This window comes from Anabas testudineus, chromosome 18, assembly GCF_900324465.2.
Source record: "Anabas testudineus chromosome 18, fAnaTes1.2, whole genome shotgun sequence".
In the NCBI taxonomy this organism is placed as follows: domain Eukaryota; kingdom Metazoa; phylum Chordata; class Actinopteri; order Anabantiformes; family Anabantidae; genus Anabas; species Anabas testudineus.
This window is the reverse complement of record NC_046627.1, coordinates 14,390,111-14,417,909: the sequence shown is the minus strand read 5'-3', so window position 1 is coordinate 14,417,909 and position 27,799 is coordinate 14,390,111. Positions and strand designations below refer to the sequence as shown.

At 41.0% G+C, this 27,799-nt stretch overlaps 1 protein-coding gene across 2 annotated transcripts in view; it reads left to right on the top strand.

The window, feature by feature from the left end:
* Window positions 1–27,799, top strand: part of LOC113157298 (serine/threonine-protein phosphatase 2B catalytic subunit alpha isoform) — a 58,078-nt gene continuing 30,279 nt past the window's right edge. Inside the window, exons 1-2 of one of the 2 annotated variants that reach the window (XM_026352697.1) lie at window positions 1–293; window positions 25,156–25,356. In XM_026352697.1, coding sequence (XP_026208482.1) covers window positions 233–293; window positions 25,156–25,356 — 262 coding nt within the window. In that variant the 5' untranslated portion in view covers window positions 1–232. The remainder of the gene's footprint in view (window positions 294–25,155; window positions 25,357–27,799) is intronic. The other variant, XM_026352696.1, reaches the window with a different exon arrangement.

The window sequence follows — 27,799 nt, the reverse complement described above, 5'->3', positions numbered from 1 at the left end:
ACACGCACAAGTCGCTACAGAGTAACAGTAAATCAGACAGAGCAGAGAGCTCCTGCAGCACCAGCGGTGAAACTGTAGCCCTGTTGCAAGCATTTTTTGGCCACTGATAGCACCGAGTGAGATCACTGCGGTCTCTTTCCTCGGATAGACTCAAGAGTTGTTCGTCCTGAGCAACGCAGGGACCGTTTTCAGTCTCATTTCTGCTATATCTCAATATTATATCACACTGGAAATGTCCGAAAACAAGCCGAATGATGAGCCGAAGTTATCTACGACGGACAGGGTGGTGAAATGTGAGTAATATTCTCATGGTACACTTTTTATTTATTTTTTTATTGCTGTGACCGACAGAAGCAGACTCGGAAGAATTCACAGTCGTGGCAGCAGCAGCAGCAGCAGCCAGTGTAGTCGAAACATTTTTTTGTTTTGCTGGCTATGGAGGAAGAAGGGTGTTAGCCGAGCTGTGACAGCAGCAGCAGCAGCAGCAGCAGCGGCGGCGGCAAACTAGGAAGTGAGGGGTAACTCGAGTTTGTAGATGCGAGCGAGAATTGAGCTAAAAATGTGGCACATACTGCCAGAGAAGCGTGATACACGCACACACACACACTGTTTTCATTATACAGCCAGACAGATGCACGATCATTTTGATTCATATGGCAGTGCACGCAATTCCAGTGTGCATGCAGATATTGCACAACCATTGCATTCAACCCAAGGGCGATTTTTCTTCCCTCGTTGTGCATGCATCACCAGGCGTAAAAGGCATCTTTTTTCACTATTGCATAATACTGCTTGATGTCGCCTATGTTTTGTAATCTCACATTTTGGGGGGAGAGGAGGTGGAGGAGGAGGAGGAGGAGGAGGAGGCAGGGGGGTGGGGGGTTCATCGTGTGCATTGAGCGTTCATGCCATATGGGGTGGTTCTTCCTGCCTTCTGTGTTTACAGGTCTGACATTCCACTTTTGCAGTCTAGCATAAGAATGCAATAAAGATCATAATCGAGTCGACACAGAATAGGAGCATTGCAATCTTTGCAGTTTGATGCCACTTGACATCTCGAGTTCGCTTTGAATGCTGTTCTTCACTGGTGTTGCAGTGTTGCAGAAGACAAATGCAAAAAAAAAAAAAATCCCTTCCCCACAAGTAAGATGACAGAATGTGTTTATTTGTGCTGGCTGGTTTGGATCCAGCACTAGTTGCAAGCAAACCCTCGCCTTCTCCAGGATTCAAGACCACAGACGTGCAGCTATCGCAGTGTGCACAGGCACAGGAGGGAATTGTTGAGAAATTTTATTCAGGCTTAGTTGCTGAGGTTGAAAAAAAAAATGATTAGAGCATCTGTGACCATTAAATGTTAAGATTTGGGTAGGAAGAGCCAGTGCTGCAGTGTTGAAAAGACCACGATTGGGATCCTTCACTGTGCACTACATTGAAAGACAAGCAGGAGCAATGCTTTGCTATTGCACAGTTACACTTCATAGCTTTCTTAGGCTTCGCTCGTGCCCTTTGAAACAGTGAAAATGTTTTATTGCAACAATTTATTTTCCCCCTAGCGAGGACAGAGCTGATCTGTTGGTGGTGTGGCTACACTCGCTACATGGGATGGAGGGTTAAAAGGGAGTCACGGCATGTCTTGGGTGCTTTTGTAATGAATATTTCAAGAGATCACCCCCCGCCGACAGTCTCCGCCAACTTGAAGGGTAATGAAAAATAGATATGACAAGTATGGGTTTTTGAAAAGAACAGCATCACTGGGAGACTTGGCCGGTCATGTTATATGAATCTGAAGCTATTTTTCTCTTCCTCACATGGCTGTTTTACGCTGACGAGATGCTTGTCTCAATACTGTATTTTCAGTACTTCCCTGCTCTGTTGTCTGCTGTGGTCTTAATCAGGTTTAAATGTATTGATTAGTCATTACAGGGGCTGCTAGGGAATCAGAGAGGCCAGTTTCTGGGGCTTACTTCTCGACCCGATGTTGAGATCAACAAAGTAATCTAGCTCATTATTCATTCATCAGGTTTCGAGAAGTCTGTGTTTTGGTAATGCATCAGTATTATGACAACACAGAGGCAGGCTGTGTACAAAGCACCTCTCCAAAATAACTGCAGGCTATAGGTGTGAAGCAATTTGTTTTCAGCTGCCTAGTTTGTCCTGCTACAAGGTGTCAGTCCATCTTATCAGAAGTGCTTTGCATCCACCTGCTTTCAAAATGCATTATTATAATGTTCCTGAAAGCTGCAGAGTAATTACTCAGAAGAGTTTAATCAGCTGAGGCAGGAGATGTATAATTGTCATCCTGTTTTTACCACTGACAGAAAAAAAAATAAAATGTATGAGCAATTTCCAGTAGATGAGCGTTAAAATGTAATGAACTCCACCACCTGTATATAGTCTAATGATGTTGTATAGGATTCCTGCTCGTTAGTAGATTTGAATTTATTTATTAGGGCTTACCTGGTTCAGTAGAAGTTAAATAAGGATTATGTTGTTACTCATAATAATCCAGATTACTTTGAGTATGTGCTCATATTTTTTTTCTGCTAGTGTTATTAGCCAATTAGCTCCAAGTAGTGGGCATTTTGATTATTGATTAACCTGCCACTGAATCATTGTTCTGTAAAACATCACAGCGTAGTAAAACTAAAGCCTATTTTAAAATGTCTGCTCACAGCAGCAAAGATATTTAGGTTACCCCAACTCTAACCTTAATTTATTGTTGTGGAAGATGAGTAAAGTATATTTTTTGAGGATGTAAATAATGAATTTACAATGCTGTTAATCAAATTATCAAGTGTGCCAACAAAATCCCGCTCTGAAGTCAAAAACCGTTTGATCGTTTCGTCGTACTTGTGCCACTCTTAGTCAGATATCATATAAATAAGCAGTAAGTTATGTTGTTGCCATGGCACGCTCGTGACAACCACTGCGCTCCAACGACCTCAGTAATGGCGTTTTTCCGACACCAGCTGAGAAGCAGGGCCTCCGAGCCCCCAACGGTGTGTGCCGGGTCCTTCTCCATAAGTGTAGACGCGTAACATCTGACATTTGACTTTTGAGGAGAGGCTCCCATGCACAGACATGCATGTGTTGCGGAGACGGTGGTGACAGCGATTCAATGCTGATTCCAGCTGGATAGCTGAGTCATTTATAGAACAGAACATCAAGTAATGCCACATACTTGATCCTCGTTTTATGTGTGATCACCTGCATATGGTTGTGCTTCATATTCATAAGCTGACATGTGTGCTATCACAGTGTTTGTGTCTTATCCGGTGTAAACAAAGTGTAATGTGGAGATGTAAAATTAGCATTTTGTCAGGAATTTTCCTTGAGCTGTTGTCTTTCTGGGTAATATTTCCTCATTAGCGTGCATAAACCTTGTGATTAGCTGTATTTATATGGGAATAAGATTACCATGGGAATGTTAAACGACTTGCATTATCTGTTAATTGTGTGTGTGTGATTTAATCCTGACCCAGTCTGCTTTCTGTAATTTTATTAAGTTAACATTTCAGTTTGGCATATTTTGTGAAATTAGAAAACTCTTCAAAACTAATTCTCAGTAACTTAATCCTTACTTTGTTTTTGGCACATACTGATATTTCTCCTTATGCTCGACTCTCAGTTTAATGTTTTACATTTGCTGCTCTGGGCAACAAAGGGAAAGAGATGACGTGAAACTGTCTTTACCTGCTGAGGGTTACATAGTCTCGGGTAGTTGTGATGTGCTTTATCTGGCTGCCCAAATACAGAAAGGGATTTTTTATGATAGATATTGAATAATAATAATAATATCTATTTTCTTTTTTGCAGTGGATAAACTGATCTCCTCTGTGTTGATAAGAATATGCTCTCTTCATGGTGGATGCTCAGCATTCCTTTGGTGCTTAGAAAACACAGGCAGCATCCTTTGTGTATTGTCATTAAGAACACAATAGTTAGGGCCATTATTTTAAATAAGTATTATTCAATCTTTGAGAACTAAATTGTGCATACTTTGATTAAACACAAAAGTTGAGATAATTCATTGTTGGCAGTATATTTATGAACAAAATGATCAACTAGTCCTTTCCTTCCTTTGGCTGCATTATGTGATAGTAAGCTGTATATCTTTGGTGTTGGGAACTTGCAGTTTAAAGACATTTTATTGGTCATTTTCACTGTTTTCAGATTTTTCATAAACCAAGTTACCAATTCATCAATAACACATTTACATATTAAATAATTATTAATGTAATTACTACTTACTATTAGTGGTCAGCTGATTCATTTTTGACACTTCTAATTGATGGCCTGGACGCTTTCTAAAAAATATCTGCAGACACACCTGCAGCCTACACTAGAAGAATTGCTTTTGCATATGCGTCTGAAAATATGAAAAATTATTTGGGTGCACCAGTATGAGCGACGCGCCGGGATGCATGTTATTAGCACTTGAAGGGAGCAGTGCGCGGGATTAGCAGTTCAGAAAAATACGGTTACTGTGTTTATGCTGCAGCCTCCTCTCTCAGTGTGTGCTCTCTACGACCGAGGGTGGAGCTCAGCTCCTCCACACAGAGCGGACAGCAGGCAGGAGAACAGAGGGAGGTGAGACTTTACTAGTTTATGACTGAGTTATTACTGTTGATGTGAGAACAGTGAGTACAAAGCAAGTAAATACAGTTCATAACACACAGCATAAACTCTCAGGAAGATTTCACCTGTCCTGTAAATTAAAGGAGTCTACCATGTGCTCGCAAATTAGATTCAGTCTCCTATGTAGCAGAAATTTCCTCACTATAACACCATGTAGCGTGAATGACCACTCACTACAGCACCGGCGGTGAGTCATTCAGGAGCGTAGGTCATCCATGTTTCTAAAATAAGTTTTATTTTGAAATGCTTTAAAATAATAATACATTTTAAATAATTACTGAAATAATCAAATTTTAATGTTTAGTATATTTGTGACAAATTTGTAATTATAAAGTTGTTATGTATGTCATCTGATGCCAAAATAAACTATAATATAAATACTAAAATATTATATTAATATATTATCAGCCATCGGCCTTCCTGTTTGTAAAAGATCAGCGTGAGCCATTTAAAGACCCATATCGGTCGTGCACTAGTTATTCTACCACTACAGGATTTAACACTAGATATGCAGTTGCATTACAGGTGAAGGTGTGAAAATTATTTTGCCTGCAGCTTGTTCTGTGTTCAAGAAGCAGAAGCTGGTTAATTAAAGCCTGTGATTAGTCAGACAGTTGACCTGTGTACAGGGAGTGCTTGATCTGATTCATGGTCACTATCATACCCTCAGTCAAGTTTAATTATTGGTGGAAGGAACAGTTATGATCACAGTTATTAATTATTGAGCATCACACTGTTATATAAACCATGCCGCGCACAGGTTTCGTTGATTGTACAAGTCTGTGTTGCTTACTGTGCTGTGGTTTTTGATAACGATATGTTGCATCATGGCGTAGCGTTGAGGACTTGAGCACCCTCTGTTGTGATGTGATACACAGTCTGTGGTATTCTGAACCTGAGTAAGTGCACCTTTACTGCTCATTAGATTAAAGAGGAATTAGGCTCTGTTGTGGATTTAGGGCACAGCAAAGCGGTGGATTTAGACAGATTAAGCTCCATATAGTGGGATAAAAGCGGCTCTGCTCAGAGGTTGTAATCTGACTCCATGCATTAGCTGCTGCTCTTGCTAATTCATGGGAACAAATGGATGTTGGGTCTCGATAAAGAAAACTGTTTACCTGCCTTGGTGTTTTTAGATTGTTACTAAGCCTGTAAGTACAGTTTGGGGATTTACAAACCTGTAGCTTATATGGGCCTTCATAAGGTGCACAATATTTTCTTTTCCACCAGAGTGCCATTTTGCAGGCAGAGAAAGCGAAGAAATTCCACTCTTGCTTTTGTATTTGGTAAAAATGAGTCTTCATATAAACAAACCCTCCCATTTCCTGACTGGCAGACACCAACACATGGTGTTTTTTTTTGAGCTACAGTGGCTAACAAAAGCCATTTGGCTCAGAGACAGCAGTCATGTGTCATTGGATCCCTCTTTGGAGCTGGTTGCAGCACAGTCACTAATCAATCAATACACTGCCTGCAATGCATGTAGCTACAGATTGGGCATTCAGTATAGTGAGTGTGGGGGGAGGAGAGGCTAACCCAGTGAACTGGGAGCAACTGGTTTGTAGGGTTATATTGGAAGTCAGCAGAGTACTGTAGTAAATTTGCTTTCTCACCTCAACTCCCACTCACAGGACATCGGATCGACACACAGCAAAGAAATGGGATTTTGTGGGGGTAGATAAGTTAAGTAGACACACTCAATGCACACCGCAACGCTTTTCACATTATCAACAACGTCGTCCACTTTTAGTTAATTAAGAAAGGTTTTTCTTTTTAAGAATTCAGATATAGGAAACCATCTGTCATCTGGAATTGTTGCCAAATGCTGATTAGCAAAAAATCTAGAACAAATGCAAGGGCTGCAGATCGCTGGCTTGACCAAAACTCAATTCAGTTAACAACTCGGTGGATGGAGGACTTGATTCAGTGAGCGATTTGTGTGTGTTTCTGTATGATTTGACTTTATAAATCAGCGTGTTTTTAAAGCTGCACATTTAAACACACATGCAGTAACATAAGCAAGGCCGTCTTGAATAAAGGCAAATAAAAAAACGATTATATTTTAAACATAATATAAGTAAACACATGCAATTAAATAAAACCAAACTGTTCCCACCTCACACTTAAGCTCCCCCCCCCCCCCCCCCCCCAACACACACACACACACACTGTCTTAATGTTACGAATAATGTGGCAATTCTAACACTAGCAGTGGTAGTGACAGTACCGATTTCAACTTGTCAGGGGAGGTGCTGTGCGTGTAGGAGTGAAAGCAAATGAAAGTGGCTGAGGGGAGCTGTGGATGAGCAAGTGGGCACAGAGGTTTTAGACAGACTTTACATAGTTTGTTATTTCACTGAATCTAACACGAACGACTGCAGTGCAAGGACAGAAATCCTTGCAAATAACATTTTGTAGTAGACATAATAGTTTTAGCCCTTGCAGTCATGATTCTGGTCAGCGGAAATATCTGCAGCCTCAGAAATTAGCCAGTGGAAGGCACTTTGTCACCATTACAGGTGCTTGGAAAGGTTTCTAGCGTTCTGGGAGCAATTTATTGGTTTTACAAAGTTTACAGGCTGCGTTTCTGTCAAAGTCTCTTGTGCCATACGTTTTAGTATTGATGTTATTAATGCATCTTTACACCTCCAGCTGGGTGATTGGCAAAGTAATTGCGGCCTGTTTACACTTTGAATTAGGTGAATATTTATTTAACCCCAAACCACAGGTATGCAAACACATGCCAACTCAAACCATGTGCTAAATGAGAAACTCCTCTAGCCACTACAGCATGAGTAATGTTTTATGCCTCCGAAGTAAAGATCTTCACAGTAACGCTATTATCTAGGACAAACCTCCCGTGTGTACAAGCTGTATTTTGCCCTCACTGTTTCGGCAGTACTTGACTCCGATAGGGAAGGAGGAGGTTTCTTGTGGTGAAAACATACCAGCGTCTTTATGGGTCTGGACAAGTCCCTGCATGTTACCTCGTGACAAAGACACACACTCTTGTGTTGTGCCAGACAGTCATTTATATTTAAATATGGGTAAAATGTGTAAAGCCATCTGCAGGCTGCCTATAAATAGTAGATTAGTAAGCAGAGAAAAGTCACCACAAGGGGAGGAACTCTACAGCTCATCTCCTCGTTGCATGTACAGCGAGGAGTGACATGGGAAGGGTGTTCAATATCTCATGGTAACCAGTAGAGACTGCCTCTTCTCTGCTATCATGTAGGCACTGGTACTCGTCGACACCCACAAACACACATTGAAGCTGATGCAAATGCAACTTGCTCTTAAGAAGAACTGATGAAAATGCTGATTTCTATTTATTTATTCATTTATTTATTTAAATTTTCTGGAACGTGGGCATAGGTGTGAGGGAACATGCAAGAATTGCAAAAAAAAAAAATATATATATATATATATATATAAAGCAAAATCAGATACCCTTTATCAAACCTACCCAACATAATGGGTAGAGTCGAGCCTTGACTGTGAGGGAGTAAGTTGTTAAGATGCTTATTGGGACTTTAGCACGCCCGCAGCATGGACAGTGATGCTGGATTATAGAATAAGAAAGCAAAGCTGCCAAACTCCAGGAAAGGACATCCAATAAGGCTTAATTATTTTTTCAATTCACTTGGTCATCATTTGTCTTTCTCACAAAATTCTTCTTGAGGGTGTAGCACTGCACTTCAAGTCAAGCTTTATTTTGGCGGGAGTTTGGTTTGGCCAGCGACTGAGGCCTAGGCACTGTGCAGTCACACAAGTTGCCCACTGGTTCCCGGCTTCAACCTTGGGAATGCAGTTTGACATGTCATGTGCTTGAGCTTGCTAGTTGTTTATTGCACAATAAAGGAATGCAGTGAAGGGTTCACCCCACTTCCTGCTCCTTTTATTTACTCGATAAATGATTCATCTGCTGGACAGATGTCGGTAGAAATATACAGATCATGTTGCATACACAGTTCTGTGTAATTAACAGACCAATCAATAGCTTATTAAAGACTTGATTATCAATTTATGTCACTTAATCTTTTTAGGGCATTTAAGAAATTTATTTTTGCTGTCATGCAAAGCAACAGCTGTCCTGATGGTCTGCATGGAGCCTTTTAGAGGCAAGATCCTTTTTTATTTTTCAGCTCCATTAACCAGATGAACAATAATTAGCTTAACTGACGAAAACCCTAATTACAGATGGCTAAATAAGTGCATCATATGCCACGTTGTTTTTCCTGTTCGTTCACTGTTGATCCCGGTGCGTTAAATGACAACCCCCGGGGAACTTTTCTTTTCTTTCAGGTGTCATTAGCTGACTAGCCAAAGTACCCAGTCTGTGGACGACAGAAAAACTCCAGCTATACAAATACAGCTGGAGGTGAGTCAAGGCCCCAAGGTTTATTTACACTTATTCCCATGTGTTAATTATAGAGCACTTGGCTGAAAATTAACCCTCTTACTCCACATATTGTTAGCTTGTGGGGAGTTCGGTGTCTGCTTATCTTACTCTACCACAGAAGAAAAGGGGGGGGGGGAGTTTTCATTACATGTCAGCTTGTTTCATAATTGACCTGACAGGATGTTGTTTTCTGACATTGACATTTGTGCGCCAACACATGACAGTAGTTTGTGGTGTTGGCGGACATGCTTCTAATCCACGTATTTGTTATGTATTTCTTTTTGTCAGACTTTTAGAAACCTGGGTGTGATTTAAAGGTGCAGTGTGTCTTACTAGCAGAAATGTAATACAGTATTCAGTTAGTATGTAATCACATGAAATGGTTTAGATACATATAGAGCAGGTCCTCTCTCATGAAGGCCACAATGCTTAGCTGACATTTTTCTATGGTAGCCCAATCCTTCCCTCAGTCTTTCACATTTTACACACATTTGCATGTAAGACATCAGGCGTATCACTTTCTTAGAGTGAATTTTACATGAATTTACCATCAAGCTGTATTATTTTGGTCCACAGCAAAGGTCTGCATGTGCATCTCTAAAAGTGTGTCATGAGACAGCAAGGGGTAGAGGGGTTAAGTTTGCCCCAGAGCTGGTGATGGCAGGCCTCTCCGTCACTCTGGCCCACATGGAGGGAAGAGGGAGGAGGACCACTCAAAACACACTGCAGTGGCTGATCAGAGCTGGAGTCGTGACTGAAGTGTGTGTGTGTTAGTTGAGAGGTAGGGGGTAAACGTACAGCTACTCTGCCCTTGCTGTTTTGTCCGTCAAATAAGGCCCCAGGGCCAACTCAAAAAGGACCACCAGGTGAAATTTCATTACTGGCTGTTGGCTCTGGCCTGTATATTTTCCCCCGCAGTATTCTGCTAATAATTTCAAGGTCAATTAATCTTGTTTAAAGTTAATTTACATTAGAACCTGCTCATGATGGGTCATAACAACGTGCGGAATAGACATTCACAACCCGTACAAGCAAAGCGTGCTGGAGTGGAGCTTGCCTCCACAGTTGCCAGGCCAAATCGAGGAGGATCACAGTGCAAACTGATACCTCATGAGTCGGAGCTCACAGTGTGCCTCCGTTAGTCAGATTGCGGAGAGGTTAGTGCGTCCCATGGCTCCGATTGATTTTGTGCCTGTCCAAACACCGCCAGGGAGCCATACATTATTATGACCAATCATTTAGGCTTTAATGCCATCCTGCTCCTTATCAGACCATTAGGAGTGAAGGTAACACTCATGGACTCCTACTGTATCTTTTTACTGTCAAGAGGGGCCTGCTGCTTATGAACAGTTGCTTTTTACTTTATTGATTACACACAGAGAGAGATCCTGTTTCTCAGTAGGCTGATTCACTAGGAAGCAGTCGTTGTTGTGCATGCCCACTCATGTGTATATGTGTTTTCACATTTCTACAGTGATCGCTCCAAAGAAATTCAACTCAAGGGAGTAACAGGCGCTTTACATTCCACAGATTTTAGTTGTAAACGCAGTGTAAACCGAACGATGAAACCGCGGGTGACATGTTTTTTCAACAAGCTAATCTCCTGAGCCTGCGATGTTGTCCATTACTGGTAACCAATGCAGTTGTCAAACCTCAGTTGTACACACACATACGCTTACTAGCTGTCATGTTCTTTGGCAGCTTGATCGTTGCTTTGCTATATCATGCAAGCCTTTATTAGCCGGCCCATCCCCCACAGAAACTAGCAGCATGGTTGAGTGACACAGACGCTCACTGGAGCACAGTTACTGCTGGGAACACAAGTTTAGGTATGTCCGTGTCCGTGACACGCCGTCTTAAGAATACTAAAGGGTACAATGTCTTTGACAGCTTTTCTACTGAGGCACAACAGATACTTCTTTTTTTTTTTTTTTTACAGTCCAGTAAAAATGTGAGACAAGCTATACGAGTTGGATTATTTTTCACTGGCTCAACTACAGTATTTTCTGTCTCTGTGTCATGTATTCCAGCCACCCTCCAACAACACATTTCTTGTGTTTTTTTTTTTGTCTGTTCACTTTTAGCTGTGGTTCTGCTATCCCAGCTTTCAGCCACGACTACAATGCATCCTCTAGGCCACCATCTGTCATTGATTCAGCATTTCTTTTCCTTTTTTTTTTTTTTTTTTGTACACTTGCTCATGCTGCTGCTCAACTGTGTCAGACCCATGTAGTAAGACCAAAACAGCCATAATGCTCCAGGCGCGTCTCCCTGTATAGAACGTAATCTGATCCTCCTGGAAGAATGCGGCAAGCTTTGGGGACGGCCAAATCGAGGTACAAATCAGCCAGTTGGGTGGCAGATAGTGTATCTCCAAGTGATTTGAAGCCAGTGCTTTGGAAGCTATTGGCAGAATGAATTTAATTAAGAATTCACCCCCCAAAAGCCCAAATTCATGGTTATTTTCTACCGCTAAAAGACTTTGTGCCAGTAATGTTGTCGGACACTGGATGTAAGCTGTGTTAAACATTTGTTGAGTACTGTCTGTTTTGTAGCTGGCAGTTAACAGGGCAGATACTCCTTTCCAGCCTAACAGATGGTGTATACAGTACAGAGCTATGCAGCATTAGGCTCCAGCACTTCATTGGATGTCTTTATAAAGCCTGTTTGCTTTTCATAAAAGTAAATATACTGTGTGTTTGAGAGCCTACTATCTTTAATACCCTTTGTAACCTTTGCCAGGATGAATGGTGTTGTATGTGTTTGTCTTTGTTTGCCCATAGTGAAGGAAATGGTTACTTTAGAAAACATTCAATGCTGCATTCTCACTCTTTTTGTACGCGAATGCGATTCTCAATGTCGCAAAAGAGTGAGGAATGTCTATGAAAGTTTTCAAAAGTAAAGAATTTGAAAAAGCTTATCCTCTCTGTATCTTGTCAAAAGATGTAAAAACATATGCACAGCTGTGGAGGTACAGGAAAACCGAGTCAGGGAGTCAGTGCTCCCTTCAGGCAGCCAAGCTGTCAAGTGTCCCTTTCTGAGTCCTGATTTTATTCACTGAGATGATCAACAGGGACACATGACCCTTGAAGCAGGCCTGTTTTTCCTGAAGGGATCAAGGCCCTGACCTTACCATCCCACTCCTTCTTGACCAACACTGCACAGTAGCACCTTGAATAGCATAAAGGCTTTAGCCCCTACTTCCGCTTCCAGTCTTTGACTCTGGCACTGTCCGGCTTTCGAATTCGATGAATTAACAGCTACTAGTAAAACCTGCACAGATGGTGCCTTCAGCATAATACTCTGCTAGTGAATTTTGAAAGTGCTTTCTCTGCAATATGGAGGTCAGGCTGGCAGGAGAGAAGGATGATTTACTTTACAGTCACTTTTAACCCAGAAGGGTTGCATAATAGCAGCTACTTCAGGGGCTCTGTCACAGCTCCTCCTGATATATAGAGCACCTCATGGGGGCTAGAAATGGCAAAACAAGGTGTTTGTGTGCAGTTGGTGTGGAGTTATATTCCTTGCTGACTCAGAATTCTCTTAGTCTTGATAGAAATAATTCCTTTGTTTCCCTCCCTCCCTCTTATTCCAGCCCATGCTGTTTTTTGCTTTTCTTTCTTGGCAGTCAGGTACCCCTGCTGGCAGGAGAACCCACCACACCCCGCACAGTCATGGCCTAGAAATCAAATGGGCTTGAGAGGTTGGGTGTGGGCAAGGGGGAAAAGGAAGTGATGACAATTGAAGGGGACTCTTAGGGACCTTGTTGTCTTGGCAAGAGGTGGGAGGAGGTGGCTGGCTGTGCCATCCCATTGCCTCACCACCTGTCCTCCGAAAAACCACAGGCAGTCTGCCAGAAATTAAAACCATGAACCATGAACACAAACACTTGATTCCAGTAGGATGCTTGTTACTGCATTAGACGCATCTTATTATATTTCAGTCCTAATCCTTTAGTGCTCTTGAGGATGAGATACTTATTCTCATTTATGTGTTTATTGGTTAGAACGCAAAAAGTTTGGACCAGTTTGGACCTTCACTTGTCCTTTTTGACACAAAATAGGGAATGCCATTTTACATATGTTACGGGGCTATTAATAATTAGCAGTGTTATCTACAGTTCAGGCAACATTTTATTTGGGTCAGCCTCAGGTCTGGTATGCTCCGTTTACTAAGTGTGGGTGCAAATATAGACTGGCCTCATCCCCTCTGTATGTGTCTAGTAATTGCATTCTAGAAATGCCAACATCTCTGCTGCCAACAAGCCCTCCTTGGGAGGTGCGATCACGCCTGTTGAGGCATATTATCTCAGAGGCAAGCTGTGAATGAGTACAGAAAACACTGAAGTCAGTTGGAGTTTCTGGAACGTAAAATCTTTCTATTGATTTGTATACTGCATTGTGCAGTAGTGGATAATATTGTATTCAGTTGTTGTGTCAGGAATTATCTGATCACTTGATTTCACCTGTACTAAGGGGGACATCAGGCCTTGAAGGCTGGAATAATCTGTATGAAGAAATCAAGCTGTCTGAGTCACTGCTGTCTTTTCTGTTTTTATTGTATAGCACTTTGTACCTTGTTTGATAAGCACTCTATAAATAAAGTTATTAACATCAATATTAAATATATTAGATGTGGAACATAGGTGATTCCCTAATCAGGGCTAATAAGGGTGCACGTATTCTTTGTGTTGTGTTTACACGTGGGGACTGATATATTTAAAATAGTTTGGAAATGATTGAGCCATGACCATAACCAGTTTTGTTATATTTTTGTTTGTCATGTTTAGGTAGAGTTGTAAAAGTCAGACTTCTGGTTTTGTGACATAAACTGCAACCCCAGCTAAACTGCACACATGGGTCTGTATCGTGTCCAGCCACCTGTCTGCATGTCACTGCACACTCTCAGAACAAGGAACCAACAAGTACACTTTGTAAAGTGGCTTCCTGGGCACTGGAGGGATCTCTCCAGGGTTAGTGGGAACATATGTTCTCAATAGACCAGTGTCGTCAGTCGCCAGTTGACAGCATGATGGAGAGTGGTGGAAGACTCCCACAAAGGTGGTTTTGTGTATGTGCGTGGCCAGGTTTTTGTCCAGACTGGAATCCAAACACGCCCACCCATCCCTCCTCAGCTGCCTGACCTTTCTGTTTACCATCTGAAGAAAATGTTGAAATTGTAGCCTTGAAGCCTTGTGTCAAAGACCAGCCACATGATCGCAAAGACCTTATGGGTTGCCTGGCTTACTGTGCATTTGTGTAAGGGTACTCATGACAAACATGTTCTGTCTGTATTTATCAACCATCCAAGAGCTTAAAGCAAGAACCTTGTGTGATACTTTGAGAAGTATGAGCCCCTGGCCACAGGCCTATGACCCAACTGATTCTGTGACCTGGAGCAGTGCCACAAGTTCACCTTCAACATCAGCAATTTACTTTATTTAATCCATATTTACAGAAGTAGAAAACCAATACAGTATTATTTTTATTGTGCCATTTTTACTTTTGACTTATATGGCCTCTGTAGCAGCTGCACAGCCTGCGGTCATGAACAAACTGGGTCAGGACAAGGTTAATGAATGTCACACAGTGGCGATAAAATATGTGTGGTGAAATCCCTAGAACCTGTCAACACAGCAGAATCTTCACTGTTGATAATTAATTACCACAGCTTAGTTTTAATGTCAGTGTCACACTTACAATCACTTCTAGTGATTGGCCTTTAAATTACAGATGAAGAAATTATATATTTTGTATGCTGATGTTTGCTACATCAGTATACTGACACAGTGTGCATACTACATTAAGTATGCAACAGTGTTTTTGATTCAATTTGATATGAACTTGAAGAATTTTAAGTTCCAAATCAGATCTCATGATGACCTTTCAGTTCAAATGTTATCTTTTGAGATAGAAAGCATTTGCATTGTCACACTTTTCCATGTTCTAAAAGAGTCACAGAGGGCTAGAGTGGAAACCCTTTTTGTTTTTAAGTGTGTCTTGATAAGGTTGTGGTATTCCCTTTGTATTTGAATTCACATTGACATTCATTACAAATCACAGTTTTCCAGAGTTTTCCATAGCTGTCATTTCATGAAATCTCATAGTTTCTTCTGAATCCAAAATGTTTCCATTTTCACAGCTTATTTCCAAAAGAAGAGTATATACTTCATCTGCATATTTTTCTTGGCTGCAGCAGCTCTGAGTACTAGGTGTCTTGGTGCTTACTGCCCAGTTTGAAGAGGATGCGCGCTTTGATTATTTTTACACCCCTACTGTTGCACTGAGTAAAATGAAAATGGTACCATTTTCAATTAACAAATTTAATAGGGGATTCAAAATGAGTTTCATTCAATTTGGGGATTTGGAACTAAATACAAAATGAGTAAAATGCTGTCACACCACATCCCTACTTTAGGTTGTGATCAGTTTGCTTCTAGAGAAGCAGTGCAGTGTAAGAATATTGGGTATTTGCTTTAGGTTCTCTGTATAGTTTGGATAACTGTTGAAATTATTGAGCCTATGCACTTTGCAAGGCGTAACCAGGTTATAGAAAACCCTTCTTGACACACCTTGTTGATCTACATGATCTCCCATCAGTGAAGGCTGACCATGTAAATATTTAGTACCATGTCATTGTATCTTTTGTTGACAGAAGACACGATGACTCTACTAAAGCACAAAGACTGAAGTCAACAGCAGTCAGCAGTAATGTACTTTTTTTATGTTGCATGTTTTGCATTGCTATCAGGTTTCAAGGTTTTGCTTGTAGATTCCCAAAAAACTGGAGATATCAAAGTTAAACCAGGCTAAACAACTAGTGAGATCACGTCCACTTTGTTTTATACTGCTGATAGGGACAGGGAAATGTCAGTGGCAGAAATACCTGTAGGTTGTTCCAAGAAGCTCAAGGGAAGTTGAGCAGATTTCTATGTATAATATAAAACTGGAGAATATTCTAATAAATATGGCGATGAAACTGTCTGGCTGATTTGTGCCACAGGTTCAACATGTGGGAATAGCTTGCATACAGCTGAGCATGCACCAAAGCACCCTGTCTTCCACATCCTTTCAGCCTTCTCCATTGTTCCGTCTCTGCTATGCTCCAAAGCTGATTACTGCGCCTTCTCTAATGAAAGCTAATCCTGTGTCACGGCATTGTGAAGGAGGAGAAGGAGGGGGCAGGCCTTGGCACGGCAAAGCTAGCAGGGAATGTCTTCTTCAGGACATGTCAGAGTGGCTTTCAGAGGAAATGCCAGAGAGTGTTAGCATCTCCTCAAACCTGGAAACCTGTGAGCTGTTTTACCTTACACACAGCACTACCCAAGATTTAATTGTGTTCACTCCAGCCGTTCCTCATGGGATCCGGTTAGCCGGAAGTGTCACAATTGCTCTAGTGTTGGTACCTACAGTTTGCTGCTATATTACCCGTCTTATTACATATAGTATTATACATAAAAACATTTACACATTGAGGTGATTTGTTAAAAAAAAAAAAAGGATACTTCTAATAATTTGTTTTCCTTGCCAATAGCAAAATGACTATAATATAATATAATATAATATAATATATCTACTATATGTGTTTTAGGCAAGAGGAAGAAAATGTTTTTGCTTTACTGACAGGACAGCTCACGAATACATATGCACTGGTGTTGGCAAGACATCAGCCTGATGTCTGCAGACATTTGTTTGCTACTGTTAGTTGCATTGGGACTTTCACGATTAAAGATGATGTTCATTCACATTACTATGTTTTTGTCCATGTTGTCAACGGTTTCATTTCTACAAAGTAGAAAACTATTTAACACTCTATGCAGCACGACAACAACAATTAACTGCTGCATGCATATAGGGCAGATAAAACTAAATAACCAGTATAAATAAATAGAAAACACAATTAATAATAATAGTTATTTTTATTGGGCCTTAAAACTAACATGGATCTAGGGTTTGCTATACAGCTTGCCCAAACTTAAAATGTAATGATAATTTTGTGATTTACATGAATCAGTCATGTACTGTCAATTGAAATGAAAAGTTATTGTTGTTACATTAGAAAGGTAATGAAAGCATGACAACAGACATTGCAACAGATATTTCAAAATCGCAAATAACCTACATTATTTACTGTCCCCGAACGCCTCACACACAGCACATCAAAGCTGCTGCTTTTCCATCTTTCTGAAAATGTGAGCCAGTTCTGTTGTAGCTTTGGTCCTGATTCAGAACCGCCACTCCCATAGTATTTACCGGTCAAGATATTGCTTTAAAAAGGTCAGTATCGACACTGTAGCCAAACTGGCACACAGGATTGTTGGAGCTCTACTTTTCAGCAGGATGCTTTTAACATACTAAAAGCACTCAGTGGCAGTGAGTTAAAATGGACATCCTCCATATTCCTGTTAACAATGTGTCCCAGTTGGGTTTTACATTGCACTATGAAAGATAAAACACAAGTACTGTCTTCCTAAAACACCTATAGATTCTATGCATCAAGTGTCAATTTAGCTCTGTCATAGCATGAGAAGCTAATGTGATTATTTTTTTAGACAGTGAACTGATTTGACTTGTCTGTGGTCAGAGCATGGCCTATAATTTGCTGAAGACCATCCAAAGAGATGTATTAGACTATGGGTCAGGGAGTGGATCGTTTTTGATAGATTGGCAGGTGCGCTTTCCCAGCTCACTTTTTTTTTTTTCACCCTGACTCTTGATGCATTTCTATTTCATTGACTGATCTTTTACCTCCTGTGACTCATGCACCTCCCCCACTCCAAATCACATTCGTCTGCCAGCCTCGATACAGCTCCCTGGTGGCCTCTCACTGTGTCATCGATCGGCTGCTACATTGATGACTTGCCACACGCCTAGCCACCGCCAGAAAACCATTGCAGGGACATCCCTTAGAAAATGCCAGTCCACCCCCACCTCACTGCATCCGCCTCCTACTCACATCTAACCATCCTTACATGCATGCATACATTCGGCCATCCCTTCACCCACGCCAGCCTCCCACGGTTCAGTCCAAACCTTGCTAATTAATCAGGGACTTAGTCAGACGGCTGTCTGTGCAGTGGTGCATTTTGATCACCTGCTGCTGCCAACGCTTTCTATATTTCTCATCTAAAATCTGTTGAACCAACAGCAGGATTAATGTTTGCTTGTCACTCATTTACACCTTTGCTGTAGCCCAGGTCTCTACAACACTGTTATCGGCTATTTTCTGTCAGAGCATTGGGAACTCTGACAGCCGTCTTATTTACTATATGACCTGTCCAACCTAATAATTAGGATCTCTAGAGAGCTATCATTTATGGAAACCTCTGCACACATGTTATTGCAGTGAACAGCTGTCGGAGACACCATCACACGCCTGTTGTTTGTGTTTCACCGCATAATGCTAATATATTATCTTAAAGCATGTAACAGCGGAATATGTATGATGAGGCATCTGCTCACATTTCCATCCATGGATCAACTCTGTGCAGAATGCAACATGCTGCAGGCTAATCATTTTAAGCCAATATTTTGATGGATGAAAGATTAATACAGACTCTACAGTGCTGTTTCCCTGGCAACCCCCTTTACTCCCTTTTATCTAATATCTCTCCTGTTTGTCGATGTGATTTAAAAGCGTATACCTCTGCAGAAGATGATGACGGTCAGCAACTGTTTAAAGTACAATAACGGTCCACTTGAAGCAGTAAATTAAAGTTACGGTCATCAGAGCTCCGATTAATTACGACATGGACCGCAGGCTACAGAAAAGACTAGACTGAGCTAGACTTGCAATTTGTACATGCCAATACAAACAAATATTTTTAGATCTTCTTGTTGAGGAACAGTTACGGATAATATTATTATTTGTATCTTTTATTATTCTTTGCATTGTTCAGAGCACAGAAAGTTACAGCACAGGAAATTTTTTTTTGTATAAATAGCTTTAAATTGAAAATCTATGAACATGTGCATCTCTGCACTTATACATAGAATGGCTGCTTTTTCCCTATTGACTGGACTAATCCCAACGTCTAACTTCCATTCATGCTGCTACAATAAATGGATCTGGCGTGCTATTAATATGAGGGAACGAACTGCATAATATGAAGGCATACTTTAGTAATTTTAAAGCATGAATTATTAATTACAGGGAGCACCTTAAGTAGTACAAGAGTACAAATTATAAAATCCAGGGAACGATTGATAATTTGTGTGCACAAATGATCAGATATATTATTCTCAATACCTGCTGGGCTCTGTAGAACTACTAGTCTTCATGGCACGATATCAGCCTTTGATACAGGTTCCAGACTCTTTGTTGACAATTGCTGCTCAGTCACCTTTCGCATTTATATTTTCTCTGATGTTGCCAGGGGTTCCTTTCTTCTTTTTCTATCTCTGGGAAGGTGTGTATTGTTGGCTCCACTCTCCTTTTTTGCCTCAAAAACAGTTACTTATCTATTCGCATACTGTGCGCAGATATAATCAGCAGATTCAAAAGCACCGAGCTTCAAAGCTGCGCTCTGCTAAGCGTTTTCGTTAGGGGCCGGCTTCCATCCATTCTCAACACATGATGAAGAGGTTTGTGCCAATTTCTAAGTGACCTTTCCACTGTTGTTGCCCCAAAGCCTGCAGGCCTTTTCTGGTTTGTCCTCAGTGTCCAGGTTGGAGGCCTGGCTTCTATTTGAATACACCTTCTATATGACTACATCTGAAGTTGGTGCAGTGAAGCATCTGGACCATCTTATGGCCAGAAAAGAACATGTGCACAGTCTGAAAGTGTCTTTTCCCATTTTCAATCTAGAAAACTGGTCATTAAAATTAATCTGGCAGCCATAGCGCTCCTCTTAGATGTTCTTTTAATCCAGTTTTATGATACATCCCTTGTATTGTGGACTGAGGATGTCACCTTGCAACAGATAAATGGTGTATTGTATTAATTGTACAGTAAGGAGTGCTTCACTTCTATGGAGTGCACACTTGTGAACTATTGATTGACTATGTTATAGGCCTTCTAGATAGACTCTAGAGGGAAGTGGAGTTGTACAAATCTGAGATACCAAATTCAGAGCTGACAAATAGATGTTGGTGTATCCAGTATGAGAGGTAGATCGCATTGCAAATCATTTGTCACCTTGTGTATAAAGGATTTCTTCTATGGGTCAGGTGCCACAGTTCTTTGTGGTCAGCAAAGGGAGCTATATGATCTCAGTCTTCTGCATTATGCATGTGTCAGGTAGTTGGCTTATGAATGGAATGAACTGTGTGGTAGTGTAATAATGAAGCCACAAAACAGCATGCTGTTTGCTTCCTACTGCCTACAGAAACTCACGCATTCTGTTCATCCCAGACTCTTAAACCTTTCCGCACACAACGCATACAGCAGCTTCCAACTAGAAGTACGTCTGAGTAGGATTGTGAAAATGTTTACATTTCTGTCCATAGCTGCACTATACCATCACCGTGAAGAATAATAACTTGTTGATTGTGGTTCTTCTGCTTTTTATGTGTTGTTGTGTTATTGGTTGCAAACACCGCTGCATGGTATTGGTATTTACATTTGATCAGATTCATTATAGAGATCTTGCTTGAGCTTCCAGCCACTTACCTTTTCTCAGGATAAACAGCACAGAGGAAACGTAAGTGTCAGTCATTTAAAAAGGCAAATTGATCAGGGGCATAGTAAGGTCATTTTGTTTGAGTAAGGAAGCAAAGTTGCATTATCAGTATCACACTTGAGATCAGACACTGCACTACTTTTGCATAATTCGATCTGGCCATGCATTCAAATGGCTTGCGGTATTCTATGCTTTGTAGGAACTGACCTTTGTTGCACTCGAGCATAGTTCTGTAGTCTTTGTTCTGCCTCAGCTCTCTCTTGGTCCTGCTGAGATTTCCACTGGTCACGCTGAGTTGTAGGGGAGGAAAATTGCTGTTGTGGTGGCTTGTCTGGTGGAAGGGGGACTGAGGGTTTGATGTGGGCAGTGACAGCCCCAGTCTCGCCCCTACTCCATGAGGCTGTATTTTGCAACATCAGTGATTTCACTGTCATTGGATCGAAATATGCTGCACATTGCAACATTTAGGTTTTTGGCATCAGAATGATAAGAATCTAATGTAAGTTGCTGCTTTTCTTGCAGTCAGTCTGTTAGTTCTATATGTTCTAAAGGAATACAGTTGTTTTATCAAGTGCCCACTCCCTGGCCACAATCCCAACCCGGACGCTGCTGACTTAATATTCTTTCAAGGAGAGGCAATTCACAGATAGCTTGCTCACGACTGTCTGAGGAAGTGTTCGCTGAGTCGATGCTTTGCTACAGGTACTGCTGTGCAGTTGATTAAAAATAAACTGGCACCATGGCTGTAAGTAGTGACACTGTTAAAAACTGATCAAGCAACAATATTGTGTGAGTGTAGCTGTTCAGTAGTTCATTTCCTGCACTTTAATCATTCTCTGACCTCTAGAAATCTATCCTGAACATCTCTGAATGTCACTGTACTGATTTTTATCTTGTTTGCAATGTTAGATTTAGCACAAATGACGTTCAGACAGCTGACAAGTGCTGCAAGGAAGATGGTGTGCAGGAATCAAAGACATCTGAACTGCAGGATCAGGTCAGAGTCGGGGTTGCGCTCCGTGTTCTTCGCTAAATGAAGCCAGGAGCTCTGCAACAGTCTGTCTCACTTTCTCCAATTAAGCGGATCTGTCCAGCACCATATGACTGCGCACCTCCCGCTGTCTCATTCCTCAGAGTGATCGCATTAGGTCTGAACTACACCAACCTGAACATTTCAAGCTGCCTGTTTTCCCACTGCTTCTCTGCAGATTTCTAAAGAATCACACCTGGACATATGCTGTGTTATATACTCATAATTATTGCTGCATGAACAGCGGTGGCTGCCGGGATTGATGATCTAAAGCAAGACCTGAGACTCAATGATAATCTACTGTAGAAGCAAATGATTAAATGTTACTCTAGACCTTACAGACCAAAACAGCACAGTATACATTAATTATATAAACTTTAAAGTTGATTTAGCTTTCCCTCCAGACATTTAGAGGTTTAGTTCTCCATTAGTCTTTAAGTCTTACGGCTGATGGACGGCTTTAATTTGTAGCTTGGAAATTACAATGCTAATCTGAGACAAATTACCAAGGAGAATTAAATCAGACGCTAGATTTCTTTTTTCTTTCATCCCCTCTGACCCTCCCTCACGCTCTCGTCATTTCTCTCATGCTAGATTTAAGGCTGCAGTCCAGTTTCCTGGTTACATAACAGAAGGGAACAGAGAAATGGTAAAATTAATGAAGGCAAGAGCGAGCGGCTGATGGGGACCATTTTTGAGTCATATCAAACCAGTAGTTAGTACTACAAATACAGTATGTGGTTCATAATTTAATCCAATATTTGACATAACCATTTATCTTTGTTTTAGCAAAGAACAAAATAAAGGTTTGAGAGCTCCTTCTTGACTGAATTGTGCTTTTTCTTCAGCTCACAACTTTTAATTTTTGTCATGAGAGTGAAGCCTTTTCCCCCTATAGTGTAGACCCTAACATTACATGTGATGTTTGGCAGAGGTGGTTGTTGCTCTTGTTAATATCAGGGCTGTTAGAAATTCCACAAGGGGAAAGTTCACAGTGTTTCCATTGTCATGAATGTAGGAAATGGACGGGCGACGTGTTCAGAACTTGGCTTGGCGTGCCAACAACCACAGCAAAAAAATAATGTTATTCTTCAGTTTTTGAGGTTGGAGTGACTTACGTCTTGTCACTTTGTGGGAGCAGATGTGACGTGATCAGCATTCACAGCTATTCTGGAGGTGCCGACCGTGGTACACTTTGTGGGATCTTCTGCAAAATTGCTGTAAAATCCTGTGAACGTTGCACATTGAGTTGTCATATTTCATTAACTGTTTTCCTGAGTATGATTGTCGTTGATGGAAACATGACAAAACCATATAATAAAATGTGGGGGTCCTCAATGTGGCTTCCTCGTAAAACTGTTCTTTTTTTTTCTTGAAGCGTTTTAGGATGTTCTCTGCACATGCATCATTTATGATGTTGTTCTGCTACCAGCTACTTTTCAACACATAGTTTTTTGCTAACAAAGTTAAAAAACATAACTTGTTTAGCAGAGCAGAGCTGTGGTGGACTGTCTTGGGGGTTTATCTGTCCTTTCAGTGAAGCTTAATTGGCCAACAATGTGGGTTAAGGAGAATACTGTAAGCGCTGTACCCTCTGCCCTTATCTGACAGTAACACACATTCATATTGAGTTAATTATGACAACCAACTAAAATCAATGCCGTTCATAGTTGGTGATTCATGCTTGTTATCTTAAACCATCTGTGGAATATTTATAATGTAACCATAGTTATAACATAGTTTAAAGCACCAGCTTATTTTTCTATTCAGGTAAAAATGTCCCCAAACAAGTTTTTAATAGTTCACCTGAGCTTTAACATTGTATGTGTGAGACATCCCCTGGGCCAATGTGTTGTTGTCTTCCAGACCTCAGGGACCCGGCCTCAAGCTAGTGTTGCAAAGCAGGTGCTCGGGGGAGGCCAACCCAGGGCCGTGGCTAATTCTAATATCAGATGGGGATTTCTGATTTCCCCAAATCCCCAAGTGAAGGCGTTAGGCTGCCATTGTTTTAGAAGATTTCTTTAAAGCTCATTGGGTTTTTAATTGTTGAGCATGGTTTGTGTTAAAGACGCACAATGTTGGTAGTTGCAGAAAACTCCACTGTGATATTGTTCTCTAAAGTCCATTAAACAGCAAAAACGGCTACCTAGAATGATTTAGCAAACAAGTTCCAAATAATTTCTGAGCTATGTTACCATCAGTCAGAGAGCGTGTGCTCCACTTTTACATTGTTAAACACAGTAATACACACACACACACACACATACACACACACACACACACACACACACAGTCACCAATTCAACAGTATTTGCTATTGGCTCACTGCATAAGTCACCTGTTTGCTGTTTGCAAAGTGGACATTAATTAAGAGCATGTCATGTCATCATTGTGAAACTGCTGAATTGAAACGTCCACAGGATGTGGTGTTTAATTATGTCCTTTTTGTGCCTTTTCTGTTACTAAGTACTATGCTCATCAGGGGGTTGTAAAAAGAAAATGTTAACACTAAGCTTTGGTTTGGGCACTAAAAGTGCCGTTATTAATGGTTTCATTTAAAATGTTAAAGTGCCTTTTTACCTGTTTGGTGTCAACTGCTGAAATTTCAGTGACATGAGTTTCATATTACCATGTCGCATTAGTTCCTTTGTTACAACATGCTTTTTATTTCAATCCCTTTTAAAGACTCACTGAGCTATTTGTGCAGAAAATGTATGTGCACCGTTTATTTTTATGCTGCGATAACAAAGTACACTGTTTTAAATTGAAATGCACGTAAACACCATTCAGGCTTTTCAATGCATTAGTTGTGTCTGTGAAGGTCCAAATAGGCCACTAATAAAGGAAATGGAGAATAATAGGTTGTGGATTTGTTGACTCTAATTTCGATGATGCATTCAAGACATTAAATCACTGTGATGTAATCATACGTAAATCCATATCAGACTGAAATTTACATCTATACCAGATTATATTTAAATATAGAGAGGGTTACTTATTAAACCCTGTAAGCTAATCTACTCATATTATTTAGACTTTGTCCTCATCAAAGCCTTTTTGTGTTAATAAAACATCAGATATTACAGTTCTCTTCTTGATTATCAAAGTGTAATTTCTTTTGCGATGAATATTGCCAAGCAAACTAGAAACTGTGTGGGTCTGTTATAAGTATTGAAAATTGAATGACTCACAGATTATAGCAGCAATCTGATAAATCGTCTCAGAGGGAGGGCTGGAAACATGGGAGTGAACACTAACTCTCTCCTGTAGGGAGCAGATCCCCTGGAAGGTACAAAGTACCTGCTAATCAAACAGCTTAAATGCCGTTTGCTCAGTGATGTGGAATTAAGTGCGTATCCTCATAAGCCTTTTGTCAATGAAAAGTGTATTAAAACACTGTAAATGTGTGATGAGAATGTATCAGCTGCAATGATCCCTGTTCTTCTTTTCTCTTTGCACTTGCAGCTGTCCCGTTTCCCCCTAGTCACCGGCTGACTGCTAAAGAGGTGTTTGACAGCGAGGGGAAGCCTAAAGTGGACGTGCTGAAAGCTCACCTAACCAAGGAGGGCCGCGTGGAGGAGTCGGTGGCTCTGAGGCTCATAGGAGAGGGCGCCGCAATCTTGCGTTCAGAGAAGAACCTACTGGACATCGAGGCTCCCGTGACAGGTCAGGCTGCAAATATGACGCACTGCGTTTCCTCACATGTAGTTTGAAGCGGGTCTTTTTCTGAGATGTTATAATGATGTGTTGAAAGATTTGTTAGAAGCTTCTGTGATTTCACACTGAATAACATTAAATCATATCTAGTCCTGTTTTTCTCCTGAACGTGTTTAGTTATTGTTTGTTTGTACTAAGGATTACCTTACACAATCAGTGGTTAACAACACTTATGCAAAAGCCGAACAGAACTATATTTTTGTAAAGACAGTCAGGAGCCAAATCCCAATCCCAATTTGCATATACTAGGATATTTAGACAGCTTGTAGAAACACATGTGTTAGAACAGAAGCACCCAGTCCCACGAGGGCTCTCCTAAGAGGGGACTGCATGTTTACAGCAGTATGGAAATGTAATTTTCTTAATTAAGTGATTCATTGTGCCTCCAGGTCGCACGTGGACCATGTAGCTAGCACTAGCACTGTATTTCATTTCAGAAAACACAGATTTAGTTCATCCAGTTTGGCAAAATCACCCAGCTTGGTGACTCTATTTGAAATAAAACATTCTTTTGTAGCGGGGAACTCAAATGAGCAAAAACAAATTCCTGCTGTTATCAAAGCTTTTAATCTTCGTGGTAAAACTATAAAAAAAAAACAGTATGAAAAAGGCTTTTTTGTTATGTGTGGATTCTTTTATTAATTAATTTATTTATTATTTATACAGGGACATGCTGGAATAGGAGGCTCGCTGTTGCATATGCACGGATCCAGTGCATCGATTGTTGTCTTTCTTTCTGGTCAAGTGCCCTGTTCCTCCATTAGACTTTCTGATGAGGCTTCTTTGATGTTGTAGTAATCAGAGGCAGAGGCCTACTCAAAGGATCTATTGCAAAGCATCATTTCCTAAAACCACATGATTCCCAAAATGCGGTCCAGAGAGGTGCGCCTCGTGCTTACTTCAGTTCATGAATACAGAGCTCTTTCTCAGTGTTTACTGAGACCATTATGATAAGAGGGCTGTCTTGTCTAGCTGGTGAAGAGGGTCAAGCTTATAAAAAGATGCAAACACATTTGGATGATCGTGAGCCTTGGACACTGCCTCTGTCTTTGCATCTGCAGACACATAAAAATCCTGTTCGATGCCACTAGGTTTCCGATAATTTTGTCATTTCTTAAAAATTTTTAAGTGATTTACGTGCATGACAAACGACAGATTTATCCAAACAAGTTAAATTAAAAAATCGGATTAAGACGAAAATTGTATCGATCTTCGAGCTTAATCACTAAAACCACTAAATATGAGGGAGAAGCTCTGTTCTCAGAGTCTGTTCTCGAGCCAGTGTTTATTGATATTAGCCTAAATACACTCACATCGCTGCTTCAGAAATGTGGCGTGGTTGTGGGGGAGATCAGATTACCGACTAATGACGTGTGTTGCCGACTGCTGCAGTAAATGTAAAAACGCTGTTCGGTTTCCTGCTTTAACTGATCACAATCTGGTGAGCAGATTCTCACGCTGAACTTCTGTAGTGGTCAGGTCGTTGTTTGGATTCTGAGACGCTCAGAATCACTGGCTTCATATTTGATACATATATTTTTTTAGAGCAGTTCATGTGATGGATTAGCCGGTAAACCTCCTTCTTTTGTTGTGTTACATAGAAACGGTGGACAGCTTCTGTTCTGTGTGCAAGCAGAGGATCCTGAGGAGATGTGTTTATACAGTATGTGTGCACGCGAGCGCGTGTGTGTGTGTGTGTGCGTGCGTGCGTGCACAAGCACAGCGATGAAGCACTTCTTTACCTCCCACGCAACACCTCTGTCTCAACCCCTCTCCCACTCACTAGTTCATTTGAACAAGGATTTCTCTGTTGCGCGTGCTTGTGATCCTGCTGTGTTTCCCTCCCGAGCGTGCTCCTGAACTCACACACCGTTCTTTATAAACATTTCTTTGTTCCTCTCAGTGCTCCTCTTCCCTCTGTCTGCCATGTTATATCTTTCTGTGCCATGCACAGGAGCTGTTTCTTTGCCTCCGTCCATCAGCACACATCCAATTCCAACATGACACATGGTCAGCAAATTAGTATGTAAATATTTATCATAGATGCAAAGCACCATGACGTGTCAGCTGTCTCTCGCTCTCTGCTCCTCACACTCACATTGTCACTTCCTGGTTTGGCCAGATGGCAGGTGGGGTTTTTCATGGAGGGAGGGGTGTGTGTGTGTGTGATGAACAGAGCTGGTATAGGCCACTGAGTACAAGCTGCTGCCATGGCCTTCGCACAAGTCACCCATCAACAAAGCTCCTGCAGCCACATCACCAGGCAACAGCGAGCACTAACACCGGTCATTCACTTGTTTGCAGTGCGAGCTTTGTCTCCAACATGCTAAAACACAATGAAAAATGACAGAAATTTTATTTATATTGAGTGTTAACACTGCACATAGAATCT